General features: G+C 41.1%; 1 protein-coding gene across 1 annotated transcript in view; it reads right to left on the bottom strand.

The window, feature by feature from the left end:
• The window catches only part of LOC115135948 (histone-lysine N-methyltransferase, H3 lysine-36 specific-like), a 35707-nt gene extending 24503 nt beyond the window's left edge, over positions 1-11204 (bottom strand). Inside the window, exons 1-10 of the mRNA XM_029671201.2 lie at positions 11132-11204; positions 6500-7326; positions 4410-4551; positions 4014-4186; positions 1689-3897; positions 1343-1455; positions 1000-1255; positions 725-813; positions 552-597; positions 126-328 (exon numbers count right to left, since the gene is read on the bottom strand). Of these exons, the coding sequence (XP_029527061.1) occupies positions 126-328; positions 552-597; positions 725-813; positions 1000-1255; positions 1343-1455; positions 1689-3897; positions 4014-4186; positions 4410-4551; positions 6500-7309 (4041 nt within the window). The 5' untranslated portion in view covers positions 7310-7326; positions 11132-11204. The remainder of the gene's footprint in view (positions 1-125; positions 329-551; positions 598-724; positions 814-999; positions 1256-1342; positions 1456-1688; positions 3898-4013; positions 4187-4409; positions 4552-6499; positions 7327-11131) is intronic.
• Between the last annotated feature and the right edge of the window lie 4771 nt (positions 11205-15975).

Below are 15975 nucleotides of genomic sequence, written 5' to 3'. Positions count from 1 at the left end.
TACATTTGTATTTTCATTATTAGATTATTATTGAGTAATGTCTATTTTACCATGTACTTTCTATGTTATTATCGGGTCAAACATGGACCATAAAATAGAGCTTGAGATTTGACCTATTGTCTGACCTCTGGGTCTAGGGTATCCCTCCCATCGTCATGAAGATCAGTTTCTTCACTGGGGGGCTTGGTGACGTCACAGTCTGGCCCCTTCTCCAGGCTGCTCTGGGTCAGGGGGCAGGGTGCAGAGGTGCAGGGTGTAAATGTGGAGGATGCAGGGGTAGCTGTGGTAGGTTGTTTGATCTTTGATTTAGAGAAGAGTTGTCCAGAGCCTGGGAAGAAAAACAGTCAACTTTGACCCCAAGACCAATCAGCCCTTTGAATTGACAATCATTAAGTAAATGACAGCAGTATGACAAAGAATTGTGATAAACAGTGTATAGTCTCAAATGTATTAATGCTATTTCCATACTCATCTTACTCAAAAGTGAGAAAGACTCTTAAAAACTGTGTAATATGGGCAGTTTGAGGGAGATCCTTCCTGTGTAGACTGACCTGAAGGAAGAGGGTGACTTGATAAGATGGTCTTCAGGGACTTGACCTGTAATACATAATTAACCAGTCAACCCGTTTTAAGGCCTTCATTACTGTGAAGATAAATGGAACCATCAGATACAAAAAAAAGTCCTTATTGAACAAAGCACGACCATTCCCTAACACCTCCATACCCTCTTCTTTGGAATTGTGGCAGTCTCCATAATCTTCGGAGTTGGTTTCCTCTGTCTCTTACGGATTGTTTCCAAGTAAGGAACGTCACCTGCCACAAGACAACAGTGTTACTATGGACCTTTACACACATCTGGTATAATGACTACTACTACAGAGGAGTAATGTAATAAAAACAGCAATTACTTGGTTTCACGGCACACTGCACTGTGAAAACATTTTTTAATTGTTTGCAATCCAACCAAAGTATACATTTTATATATAAATAGTTTCTCACCAACATTCTTTGTCAGACCGTCACTCAGCAGCGAAGAGTCTCCTTCAGGAGGTGGGGTTAGAGTATCTATGGACAGGATATGTGCATCCTGAGGGGGAGTACTCTCTATTCGGGGAGAGGCTTGTCCAGTGGGGGTCTTGGATGGTTCGTCTGGGGGCAGAGTTTGTATTTCAGGAAGTGGGTTCAGAAGGGCGTGGTCATGTGTGGTTTTCCCTGGTGGTAGGGGATCTGGTTTGTTGCTGTTGGAATGTGCCACCTGGAATAACATGAAGAGGGTATAGAGCTGGGATCATAATACAAAATCCTGAAAATCCAAGAGATGTAAAATGTTTGAGTGAGCTACCTTTCCCAAAGGCTGGAGGGGCTTTTTCTGTTTCTTCCTTGCGCAGATTATCTGACTGTACTCTTCTGTCCATTCTATGAGTCTTTTGCTTGGTTTTCGAATTCGTTTATGTGCTGTGGAGGATAAATGTGCAAAAAGTATGACTAGTATAATACACCACACATGTTAAATCATTACATGTCATGATCTACAGAAGTTCATGGCCCTGCATCGGACACTTTTACTTCATAGCTGTTGATATTTTCATTATGGTATGACTTCAGAAGCAAAGTTAATGCATTGATCAGTAATTATCTCCTTTAGGATACCCTTCAATAAAGCCAAGGAAATAACAAAAATTCTTTACCTGTGGGAGCCTCCTGGCCTTCCCCAGTACTTTGTGTAGTGTTTGCAGAAATTGTGGCGGTGATAGTCTGCTGGTCCAACACTATCTTTGGTTGAAAGGATACTGATGGTTCTGCACCACCCTGCTCTAAAGGCACCATGTTCTGTAGTCTCTCATTCGTTAGCCTACTGCAGCCCTCCCCCACCCCCCCTAATGTCTCCAAATCCTGGTCAAACTTCTCCCAAGAATTGCTCGGAAGGTGGTGCAAGGCTTCCATCCCAAGGTAGCCAGGTCCAGGAGACCTCTTACCAAAAGGCACTTTTCTATTCGGTTTCTTTTTAGTCTCAGATGAGCCTCTGTTTTTGGATAGCCTTTTCATGACCTGGTTTGTGCTGCCTTCAAGTTGTGGGATTTCTACCTTCAGAGAAGACTTGGGTTTGAGCTTGGCCTTGGTTTTGCTCTTGCCTTGTTTACTTTTACCGAGACACGGGCCTTGACCGAGTGACTCCTCTCCCAGTAAGGGTGGAATCATGGAAGGCTCCTCTTTTACATGAGCACTAGGTGGTCCGATTTCCAGCTCCAAGGGAGTTCCATCTTTCTCCCTGGTATCGTGCATGTCCTTCAGCAGCATGAGGAAAGTACTGAACTTGTAGTTAGTGTCTGGTTTAAAAGACACAGGTTTCCCATCACCCTCACTTGATTCCAGGGACTTGAAAGATAACTCTTTAATGTCTTTGAAGGCGTCCATGGGAGAGAAGCATGGCGAGGAACTGGACGACATGTCAGACACACAGTTATTTTTCTTTGCCTTCCCAGATGTCAGAGGTATAAAGTCCACAGGCATCTGGGATATCAAGAAGCCCTCATCTTCAGTCTTAACCTCTGCTTCAAAGTCCTTCGACCTGGTGAACTTTGAGGAGGACCAATTTGGTAAACCAGTGATCTGATTATCGTTGTCAACCTTTAAAGGTTTTTCCTCTGTATGACAGTCTGTTTTGGTCTCTGGTTTATCAGAAGGAGTGTTTGTGGAAGATGACACCTCCTCCTCTGTCTTGTTGATAGGAAGGAAACAGCCAGGCTTTGGACTAGAGAACAGATTCTGTTTCCGCACTGCTAACTCCATAGCTTTAAGAGCTCTGGTCATCAGGCGGTTGCTAGCAGGCAGATGTGCAGGCTGCTTGCCCAGGGCCTTCGACTCATCAGGAGGCTTGGGCACACTTGAGACTGGAGGCTTCAATTGATCAACAGGACTTTCTTTGACTGTTACACTATACCCTGGAGTCTTCGACTGATCACTAGTAATATCTTTGAATGTTGCATTGGACACTGGAGTCTTCAACTGGTCAGCAGGGTGTTCTTTTACTATTACGCTGGACACTAGAGTCTTCAACTGATCAGCAGGGTGTTCTTTTACTATTACGCTGGACACTGGAGTCTTCAACTGATCAGCAGGGTGTTCTTTTACTATTACGCTGGACACTGGAGTCTTCAACTGATCAGCAGGGTGTTCTTTTACTATTACTCTAGACACTGGAGTCTTCAACTGATCAATAGAGCATCCCTTGATGGCCGCACTGGACGCTTGAGTCTTTCTGTTGACAGTAGCTGCAGTTTGAGTCTTTTTCTTGCAGGGACCCTTGCTGAAGGCACTGTGGTTAGATAAGGAGGTGGTAGTGTTGAGACGCCTGTCTTTTCCTGGTTTGCTGAACCACAGGCGACTGTGTCCTTCAGGCTGCTTCTTCACCTCTTTTACTACTGGAACTGAGGGCTGAGTCTGAGCATGCTTGGATTGACGCTCAAGTGCTTTAGGACACAAAATATTGGGGATAGAGTCAAGGTCTGAATACGGACATTCTTTTATGTCCCCCTCTGGCTTGTCAGTGCTGTCAAATGTTGTTTTGGTGTTCAAGCACTCATTTTTAGCTTTAAATGCTTTACTTGGCTTCTTCTTGCTTTGAGGCTTCTTGGAAGTGCTTACTTTTGTTGGAGAATGTTTACTGTGAGGTGACAGAGATCCGTTTGTTAAGTTGCTTGGTGCAAGGGGTATACAGTTGGATGGATTGGAAGGGGGAGTTGGAAGGGCCTTGCCCTCTTTTTCTGATGTGGACCCATCATAGAGGGTTGTATTTATGGAGTCAGGTATAGAGACATCCATTTTGGGTCGCTCTGGGAGGGCAGATTCTGCTTCAGCCACACTGGTTTTCCAAGATGCATTAAACCTCTTGGGTATCTATGAAGGCAAATAAAGCTTTTCTGTAATCACAAATGTTTGAATTTTTAGGTACATTCAGGTAAAACATGATTCATTATTGTCCGACATATGCAAAGGCTGTGCCACATATTTACAATGTATTTGTAGTCTTCGTCCCTTTGCCTTCCTCTCCTGCGCAGCAAGGGGAGCTGTTCGAACTCAAAGCCTCCATGAAATGTGTGTATAGCTTTCCCTGTGACCCAGGCCAGTTCCACAGGCAGCCCAAAGGTCCTGATGTGGTACAGCCGACAAGGCCTGTCACTGTGCTCTGCAACATCATCACACAGGAGCAAAGGACCAAGGCCACTAGGTATTAGTGTTTGTAGATGTTCTATTAATTTAACCTTTATCACAGATATAACATATATTTTGCAAGAACAAGATATGACAAGTGAATTGCTAAACACAAGACTTCCATGGTAGTGCAAATCTGTTCAACAAGATCAACTCAAACCAAACAACGGCTTATAATATCCAGGACCAGGTCCTACCTTTCATTTTGTGATAGGTTCCCTGTAGTGGGTCAACAGTCACCTCACAAGGCCACCAGGGTCTTCGGTTGAACTTTGCCCATATAACTTCACCTTTTAAAAACTTTACAGGTGGTAAGGACTTCTTCTTTGGGCTGCCCATCTGTTGACAGACACCAAATAAGACAATATTTAAATTACTTCAAGTCATGTTTCAAAAGGTTTACAATTCATGTTATGTATTACATTACTATATCAGAATGTACACGCTCTTTCACATATGCAAATATGCCTGTAAAAATTTGGTCAAAATCTTTATCTTCAAACACATACAAGCATTCCAATATTTTCCAAGACTATACGTTGCCGAGTGGCCAGGACCACAGTCATTTAACATCTACAACCAATCTGGTTGGTATTGAGGTAAATTAGGTTAGGTAAAGTTTAACCTCGTCCCCAGTCTCAAATTGCTGGCGCATGAGAGAACCGGCGTCAATAGGCAAAGTTAAATCCTTGCAACTCTATTCTAATTTTTACCAGATACAACATAGTGCAAACCAATATTACATAATCAACTATCTTTTAAAATGTTTAAGAAACTTTCTTTAAACACTCTAAATGCATATATCAGCTCTGTACACACTCTCTGGCCTAGATGTCAGTCAACCTTACTAACGAGTGATTCTTCACGAAATGATACAGAATAAAACCGACCATGATTTGGGGGATTTTCACTCAATTAAATCCATAGGAGAGTTCTTTGGAGGAAGGATTGTTGACATACAGTATATGTTATATTTGTATCTTTAAAACATAATTGAGACATAATTAATATATGTTGGAATATTTATGACATTTTGGCCTTACCCAGGTGTATGGTGTCATATGAAGCTTTACCCCATTCTCTGTAATATGAGTAGTATTTTGATTTCAATAACAATGTTCTTACATTAATTTATGCATTTTGAAAATATAAAACTTTTGATTTGGCAAACAAATATAAAAAATATATTGTTGAACATAATAAACTCTATAGGCATTGAAGGTTCCAGAGTGGGATTTCTGCTACTTTTAGTTATGATCCATTGTGTAAGCATTACCAACACAGTGAATGTGAAAATGGATTTAAAATATTCGCCCTCTGCTCATGAATTGCAGGATGTGCAACGATACAAGGAGGGCTGTGGTTACATTGCCTACTATGCCAATTTCTCTCTATAAAATGGGCCATAACTTTAAAACTAGCAGAGATTCCTCTCTAGAACTTTGATATGCCCATAGAATATATTATGTTCAACAATATATATATTTTTAAATGTGCCAAATCAAATATGGTTCATTTTCAATATTCATGTTTCAATATTCAGAAATTAATGTAATATATTTTTTCTTGAAATCAAAATACTTACTCATATTACAGAGCAAGCCGTAAAGCTTCATATGACACAATCTTTTGCTTTGTAGCACCTACAGATTAAACATTAAGGGGTCTGAAAATGAGGCCTGGGCCTATGCTTTTAGATACAAATGTCAAATATATGTCAAGAATCCTTCCTCTATAGAACCCTTCTATGGATAACATTTTGTGAAATCCCCAAAATCATGCTCATTTTTTGTTCTAGTTTTGCGAGGAATCCCACTAACCTTGTATCAACTGATCATGCAAACATGAACAAAGCTCTGGATATGGACTGACTAATGACATTTCTCTGTGCACATCTTTTATTGATTGCAAAAGGTAGAACTATTGACTATAATTTACCATGAGATGCTGGCGTATACTGAGCCAAACAGCAACTGAATGACATGGATCCTCTCCAGCTACAGTATGAGGAGCTTATCGATTATAGAGGAAGTGATCTTGCTTGACCTTTCTGGCTAATTAACCAGAATTTAGGCCTCTCACTATCTTCATTAACATTTCACATATAATCAAAACCCATAAGCTTGACAATTTATGTTGCACAGTAAAACAGGTGATCTGGACTGACAAGGAAGTACCCAGGCCAGAACTGTGACATGTTACAGGATTTAAATATGGGGGCTGTTTGGTACTGTATGATGTTGCTGTGAATAGCCATGTTATGTAAAAGCTCAGTAGTAGGACTTGCCATTGCAGGCCCAGAGGGGCTATTCCCAAGAGAGAGAGGCTTACAGTCACTCCCCCAGTCCTCGTCTGACCCATCATGTGCTGTAAATGGGGGGACACCAGGGGACTGCAAGTCTTTACCCACAGACAGCCCTGGCTCTGGTACATTTTTAACCTTCAAGTTTAAAAGTCCAGGAAGAGGTTCAGGTGACTTTCCAACTTTTCTCTCTCTGTCTGTCAGAGGCAACGCTATATCCTCATCATCCTCTGCATTATCATCATCATTCTCATCATCAAACAAAGTGGACTCAAAGTGCAGGTAGCCATTTGCAAAGGGGCTGTTGCTATCCAGTGAGAAAGCTGGACTGGGTGGGTCAGAGAAGCAACAGTCACTCTTCTTCTCCACACTATGATTAGTCTTACTATTGTCTGTGTCTCTGCTGCCTGGCTGGGTAGCTGTGAGGACCAAGGAATTGCCGATGTCAGTTTTCCCAACCGCATTCCGGGTATGCAAGTCTTCCCTGGAGCCCTGGGAGGCCCTCTCCCCGACTCCAGGTAGGACCAGGTCCGGGTGGCTGACCATGGTGGTCAGGTGCTGTAGCCTTCTCAGAGGGCTGTAGGAGGAAGATAGGTCCTTGATGAACCCATAGGTGGATGTAGATTTCAGGGCAGGGGCGGTGGACAGCTGCATGGCACGTGGAGGGTCTAGTCTTGAATTGCGGTTATGGTGCTTTGAGCAGGAGGAGACAGGGTCATTGGGGGCAGAGGTCAATGTTGGGTCAGAGCAGCAGGCCTGAGCATCTTTGATGGGCAGTTCATAGGGCTGACTCATGGTGCCATGTCTCCACCCTAAACATAAAAGTAAAACAGAAATAGGTTTAAAAAAGTGATAGCAACTTTAATTGGATGGATTTTCAATTATTGATCACATACATTTTGTTGTCTATAATTATAGTCTATTTATTGTAAGCTATCAAAGAGCATGGCAAAAAAAATATGATAGAAAGTTATTATTACTGAGCTTCATTATCTATTAAAGTGTGACATAGTTATCTTGCCCCACCTCAAAAAAAAGAGATGAAGAATGAAAATAGGTATCAGGCAGCCACAATATTGTCATCATTCCACCCCTCGATCCCGCCAAGAACGTGGAATCGTGGCAACCTACTGCACGTTTGGAAGGCCAACGGTCATATTAAAATTAGACCAGCATAACTGTAATGACACGCTGTCCTCCCCAGCGTCAACGAAGGGTTAAATTGATTTCAAAAGGCTGATGTAGAAATCGCGAATGCCCATGAATAAAATGGACAGCTCTTGACAGCGCCTGCCGCCTGTGCATCAACTCTGTGTGCCATGGCTCACGAGGCACCAGAGATAGTGCATAGCTGGCACGCTACAATACAGTATGGACACACAAGTTCACACAGCCACACATTCGTACAGACTTAACATCGACCGATGTCTACTGTACATACACAATCACGGAATGTGTAAACAACAAAAGCGGATGTCAATGATATACCGCAATAATCTTACCATTGAAATGTCCGTCACCGCAAAAACAACTGTCAACCCTTTAATTTATATAATTGAATGTGCTGTTTTCCAATTTTGTGAAAACGGATAAGGAGAATCCCAGTAGCAGCAATACTAGGCCAGGATCCTGTGGACATACACTGTCTCTACTTGCGATAGCTGTTACTCCACCGGCGGCCCCTTCAAAAGAGAAATATATGCATGCATTTCACTTACTGAGAGAACCACCCCTTTACAGCGACATATCATAGTGTGCTATAAGTTTCTAATTCCATGTTACCTCATATTCAATGCATATTCTAATAAATGATTACTATTTCCTAGCTGTCGACCTGCCCCTTGCAGCCCCTGACTGCCCGTGTCTGTCTGTGAGAGCGGACCAATCGTCACTACCTCCCAACCCCCAGCATGAAGTATTTCTGAGGCTTTGAGTGCCACCAAAAATCCTAAAGATATGTGGGATGGAAGAAAGACGCACATATTCCTCTCTACTGGTCCAATCCTCGATAAATGATCACATTAATTTCTAATTACTGTCATTCACATTCATCAACTTGTGCCAACAATGCCAACAATGGCATAATATCATACCCCAAATGGAAACCTCATGCGCTTTATAAATTAAAGGATTATGTCTTCTTGTAGATGCATTGTAATATGGCTAAACCCGGAAAACAGATGGCTTCCTTTCCTTTAGACGAGTTGCAAAGCCTTATTTCCTCTGCTCACCGGGTCCTTCAAAATGGAGTCTGTTCACAAAAAAACAGGCCACAAAGTGTTAAAATATGCTCGACATAAAGTTCACATCAAAGCGCACAAAATGTAACCGCAATTACGCACACGTTTCCAATCCATCCAAAACATTCCAAAGCCTCAATGCAAAGCTGCATTAATTACACACCTTCGAAGAAACTACATTCCACAATAATATTTAGTCAAAGCTATTTAGTGTATATGCTATAATATGACAGGTTACGGAAGACTCACGACGGGGCAAATGTAACTGGTGTGTGTAGGGGGACAGTGTGCCATAATGCTCATTTCCATAGTGAATCCATCGTGCCCTGAACATCAAAATATGGTTTTAATCACGTATTGGCTCATTTGCTTGTTGCAAAGGAAATGATACAATGGTAGAGACCGTGGATACGCAGTGTGCTGTCCAATAATAACCCTCTGAAAGTACACATCTATTGGGCGGTCGTCCTAGATAAATACACAACCATCAAATATGCAAAGCTGTTAATCAAATAACAGTTCTGTATTTCGAAAAGGCGACATATGTCTTCACACTCTCTATAAGATGAATATGCGATATTTTTCGTCGAGTGGAAAAACTGAAGCCTACGGAAGAACTGCGCTGCCTGCTCAGCCTCGCTCGCATGAGCCTGGTGGGAGAGGGCCTGCAGTGCACCGCAAACACACAGTCAAAACAGCGCCCCGACAGATCAAACACATTCATGCGTCTCCAAGCCCTAATAAACCAATCTTTCTTTCGTTTTTAGACAGATTTGTAAAGAGAAAAATACCCTAACATGATTTAAAGCATCTCTATTTACATATCCGTCAAGAAATCGAGTTGAAGTAAACTGTTGAATCATCATCTTGCTATACAGTATGTGAAGTGTGTTCCTCTATGCTGTGCTGTGTCTGTGCAGTTCGTAATGTCGGCAGTCAGTCCGAACAGAAAAACAATGGTGGTTAGAGACATCAGCACTTCAGTTGCACAATACTTAGCTATATGTACCACTCTATTCTTATCTCCTTTTACACAACATGCTTACCTGTCATGCCTGGTTTATAGACCTGTGCTCCTCCATCTTTACCCAAGCGGTGTTTTCACTATTCACCCCTACAATGTGGACCCTTAGGAGTGTCTTACCTGTACACAAGTCTCCATCATGTCTTCTTGTGGCAGAGTGATTGACAAGCCCATTATAAAGTCTGTGACTGTCCATTAGTCTACTTACTGAAAGCTCAATATTGTCACTTATGTTAATGGCTCTGTCCATGACATGACTATAATGTATTTCAGTCATTTTTCAGTCTTCATACTCATACTTTATTTGGTAACACTTTACTTAAATGAAGTCTCTGTTAAAAGGGCTACATTACACTGTTAGGCCTATAACACTGTTATAACACTGCCATTTGTTATAAACAGTAGTCAGCTTATGATTTATGATGGCATATACCATGATCAGCTAATTGGCTAGGTTTAAAATGACCCAACTGGCTTAGCTAATTAACGTTGTCATGACATTAAATGATATATATCATGTATTTTTACAACAGTGTTATGTAGCCCTTATGATTGAACGTTATGTAAAGTTTCATTATCTGTTCAATACACTACTAAAAGTATAGAAAACTGTAATTGACCCATTGATAATTTGAGGTCAGTGGGTCAATCAGATCTAACCCTACATGACCTCTAACCCTACAGCTATTGGTGGTGAATACAAAAAACTCTGTAAACTAAGTCACTATCCCTGGAAACTAAATAACTAAGTCATGATGCATTGATTATACATAATGCAACTTCATGATTGTGTGACTTTAATTGTGTAACAGCAAATTATAATGGTTTATAGTATTTACTGGTTAATTTGGGTTTTGTGCTCTGAGGATGGTGACAGTCAACCCTTCAAATCCACTGTAACACTGTCACCTCAATGAAGATGCCACACCCCTCCCTACCCACCATCACCTTCAAATCAAACCAACATGCTTATGAGTTATGACTCATCTGGCAAAAAACAGAAACTGTCCTTATTACTAATAAATGAGATGTCTCAGAGGAGTGACCTTATCTATTTCTGTCATCTCATCTATCACATTGCTACTAGTGTCTTTGAACAAAACAACCTTTCTTTCTCCTGAATAAGAATGAGTGCTTCAGCAAAGCCATTGGAGCATAATACCATACAGTGTTCCTCAAGCAGACACTTATTCAGGTGGGGAAGGAAGAGGGCAGAACCACCAATCTACCGTAACATGTTTTTGTGTTTTGAAATCAAATCAAAATTATCACGATGCATGCATTGCCTTATCTTCGTTGTCTGTTTGTGCGGTGGATGCAGCAGTGAGTTAAAGCCCTGGTTGGTATACTCACAGGCTCGCGCCAGGCTCTGTTGTTGGAAGCCAGAGAGAGAGGAGGGAAAAAGGGTGGAGGGAGGGCGGCTGTTTCCCGCGGCCTGGGAACAGGAACTAGGCTGCCCGCTATTCCCCCCTCCCCCCCACCCCCACATGCAGCATTATGTATGAGACAGGAGCCAATTGGCTCAGAGGATATGCAGCTGAACATGGCTACACCCACTTATTAAAGATGTTAGAATCAAGAGGGCCTAAGAAAGCCCTACAACTCCAAGTCTTAAATATTTAAACATCCAAGGGAATTAATCTTTAGATAAGATAATTTAAAAAACGTGTTTGCACTTTAGGTTGGTTACATAGAAAGCACTATATTTTCTCTCTAGAACGTGTTTACACTAAATGACACTGTTATAATACGATTTGAACTACATTGACAAATACAACCTCTCTCTGTGCACCCCAAAAAAGAAACAGACTCTAGAAGAACTGGTATACTGTACTTGTATGTCATTTGTATGGCATATAATTCAGGTCACAAAAAAAATAATTTAATTCAAGTGTGGCGGCCAAATGTCCCAGACGTTCATTCGGTTGTCACTAGTTAACACAGCCTCAAAATAAAAATGGGTTATATCATGAAAAATTCATGAAAACAAAAATGTGGTTTTTGGTCTTCATTTAAGGCTAGGATTATGCATAACGTTAGCAGTGTGGTTACGGTTTGGGTAAAGGTAATGGTTAGGTTTAAAATCAGATTTTAAGAAAGATAAATTATAGAAATGGGCGGGATTTTGCCATAACTTTGACTTTGTAGCTGTAGTAAAGATGGTCTATTATATTGTCAAGATAGTCAAGTCACCGCTCTGACAATGAAAATACATGTTCTCAAAGATGGAATGCAGGTGGGAGGAGGCGAGATCAGGTGGGAACATTCTAGCCAATGAGAGGGCAGATACGTGTGAAAAGGCCATAGAGATAGATAGAGGACTCATCTTTCTATCTGTGCCATTATAGTGTATGTGACTGAATGGGCAGCGCCATTGACGCTATCTCCATTTTAAAGTAGTCAATTTTCTTATTATTATTCAATGGCCCAACTCATAGGAATCCCCAGTCAGTTGACTACTTTAAAATGGTGGAAGCCCTCAAATTAGTATATTTACATGCACACTTATTATTCAATATTAAACTAATTATGGCAGTAGGACGAGTATAGAAATAATAATGTAAACACCCTACTCTGCTTATCTTAATCGGTGTAAGGTCAAAATTGAAGTAAGCATACATCGATAAAAACATCGGGTTTTCTGAGCAAACCTTTGAATGATTAGGAAATATAAACAGTTTAATCTCATCCCAGCTGTGTATTTAATCTACACATGTGCCAGCACCAGTAGCGCAAGCCTCGCTCTTATGCGTGAGTAAGTATGCACCTTACAAATAGTTTTCACATACAAACTTTATATGTCCAAGCTCCCAAGTTGTGCAGCGGTCTAAGGCACTGCATCTCAGTGCAAGAGGTGTCACTACAGTCCCTGGTTCGAATCCAGGCTGTATTACATCCGGCCGTGATTTTGGAGTCCCATAGGTCGGCGCACAACTGGCCCAGCATCGTCTGGGGTAGGCTGTCATTGAAAATAAGAATTTGTTCTTGACTGACTTGACTAGTTAAATATTTTGTTTAATAATAAAGTACATTAAAACTCAGAATCAAATAGGTTTCACAAAAATAACATAGTCACTGTGGTAGAACGCTTATTTTTGATTGCCAATTTTCTGCATTAACAAACAGTCTCACGTAGCCTGATTTCAGAGGTGTCCATCAGAAGAGGTTGGTTGGCAGAGCTATATGTGGACAGGCTCATTGTAACGGAGTCAAACTTGATTTCCATATGTTTGATGTGTTTGATACCGTTCTATCGATTCCATTCCAACCATTACAATGAGCCTGTCCTCCTATAGCCCTTTCCACCAGCTTCCTCTGGTGTCCATGTAAACACGATTATTAGGGAAATTGTTCTTATTGCAAAGCATGTAAACATTTTAAACTATTATAGTAATCTGACTATCGACCATAATCATATTTTTGTGTGCATGTAACCATGCTTTTGGCAATATCCATGCTAAAATCGGTCATATGCATGATGAGTCCTCTATCTATCTCTATGAAAACAATCATACCTCTGATGTAAAGTTATTTTTTTCAAAGTTGCCGAAATGCCACGTGCATCCACTTATATCGGCCATTTGTAACAACCTAACCATTACGAAACTCCTATTTGATCCAATAAGACTCTTAGCAAATTAGCAATTACATTTTTTGTTGACAAAATTCGACACTCTCGTTAACCTAACGTAGCAGGCATAGAAAGACTCTCTCATTGACCTCCATACAAAAATTCCTCACTTCGTTGGCTTATTTTCGGTGGAGAATTTGGGCAGTGAAACATCTCGCTTCGCCTCTTCTTCTCTGGCTGTACAGACGACTCTACCGGGCCTGCTGCCAACAGGCGCCACTGCACAACTCACTCCTTACTCCACCTAGTGGTCACATATAAGCTTGACCTCTGCCACCCAAAGCGACTTTTAGTGTTTCAGTATGCTGTAATAGGTTCTACAAGGGATGAATAGATATGGCTTTGTTCAGTAAAAACAAAAGCAATCGAATCAAATCAAATCAAATCAAATGTATTTATATAGCCCTTCGTACATCAGCTGATATCTCAAAGTGCTGTACAGAAACCCAGCCTAAAACCCCAAACAGCAAGCAATGCAGGTGTAAAAGCACGGTGGCTAGGAAAAACTCCCTAGAAAGGCCAAAACCTAGGAAGAAACCTAGAGAGGAACCAGGCTATGTGGGGTGGCCAGTCCTCTTCTGGCTGTGCCGGGTAGAGATTATAACAGAACATGGCCAAGATGTTCAAATGTTCATAAATGACCAGCATGGTTGAATAATAATAAGGCAGAACAGTTGAAACTGGAGCAGCAGCACAGTCAGGTGGACTGGGGACAGCAAGGAGTCATCATGTCAGGTTGTCCTGGGGCACGGTCCTAGGGCTCAGGTCCAGCATGGTCCAGCAATCAATATGATATTATTACATTAGCATAATGCATGTAAAGACAATTAGAGGTACAGTAATGGTAAATGTTTAGACATTTAAAATATAATTTCCTGATTAACCATTAACATTGACCTACAGCAGAAGTATGTTGAATATTGGGCCTTCACTGAAAACATTTAAATAAAAAGCAATACAATACATAGGTCAACTAAACTCAGCAAAAAAAAGAAACATCCCTTTTTCAGGACCCTGTCTTTCAAAGATAACTCATAAAAATCCAAATAACTTCACAGATCTTCATTGGAAAAACACTGTTTCCCATGCTTGTTCAATGAACCATGAATGAACCATGAACAATTAATGAACATGCACCTGTGGAACAGCTTAGTAGGCAATTAAGGTCACAGTTATGAAAAATTAGGACACTGAATAGGCCTTTCTACTGACTCTGAAAAACACCAAAACAAAGATGCCCAGGGTCCCTGCTCATCTGCATGAACGTGCCTTAGGCATGCTGCAAGGAGTCATGAGGATTGCAGATGTGTCCAGGGCAATAAATTGCAATGCCCGTACTATGAGACGCCTAAGACAGGGTGACAGGACGGACAGCTGATCGTCCTCGCAGTGGCAGACCATGTGTAACAACACCTGCACAGGATCGGTACATCCGAACATCACACCTGCGGGACAGGTACAGGATGGCAACAACAACTGCCTGAGTTACACAAGGACAATCCCACACAATCCCTCCATCAGTGCTCAGACTGTCCACAATAGGCTGAGAGAGGCTGGACTGAGGGTTTGTAGGCCTGTTTTAAGGCATGTCCTCACCAGACATCACCGGCAAAAACGTTGCCTATGGGCACAAACCCACCGTCGGTGGACCAGATAGGACTGGCAAAAAGTGCTCTTCACTGAAGAGTGGGGTAACATCTCACAGCAAGAACTGGCAGATCTGGTGCAGTCCATGAGGAGATGCACTGCAGTACTTAATGCAGCTGGTGGCCACACCAGATACTGACTGTTACTTTTGTCCCTTTGTTCAGGGACACATTACTCCATTTCTGTTAGTCACATGTGGAACTTGCTCAGTTTATGTCTCAGTTGTTGAATCTTATTATGTACATACAAATATTTGCACATGTTAAGTTTGCAGAAAATAAATGCAGTTGACAGTGAGAGAGCTGAGTTTAGATTTTTTTGCTTTGAAATAAACCTGTGGTGACATGATTCTACCACCAAGGGGCAGCACATCTTTCGTGTTTTTTCATGTCACATGGACAAGTACAGTGAAATGCCTTTCTTAAAAACTCAAAACCCAACAATGCAGTAATCATGGTAAAGGCGGAGGACAATGTTCCATCTGTTGCATGTCGCTTATACTGGTCCAGTGATATGAGGGACACAACATGATGATGAAACATTAATTAAATGAACATTAATTATTTCAAACCTATCTAGCTACACATTGACTTGATCTCATTGGCAAATATGGATGATCTTCACTTTAAAGTTCTACACTTTTGCTATTAAAAACAAGAGAATGTGTTCTCAATTACTTACTTGGTTTAATTATTGCAAATACATATATTTTTTAAATATATTACTTTCATTTGGTCACCATATTGAATCCAGATATGTGTAGCACCTGTGTTATGTCTTATGTGTAATAATGCAATTTAACATTGTAACAAATGAAGAGAATATGGAATACATATGTATTTTACATGTAGATTGATTAGAAAAGGAAATTATAGATCTCACATATGGAATTGTTTGAATAAGGCCCCATTGAATTCCT

This window comes from Oncorhynchus nerka, linkage group LG10 (assembly GCF_034236695.1).
Source record: "Oncorhynchus nerka isolate Pitt River linkage group LG10, Oner_Uvic_2.0, whole genome shotgun sequence".
Taxonomy (NCBI): Eukaryota; Metazoa; Chordata; class Actinopteri; order Salmoniformes; family Salmonidae; genus Oncorhynchus; species Oncorhynchus nerka.
Note: the sequence above shows the minus strand (reverse complement) of the source record. Positions and strands in the feature narration are given on the sequence as shown.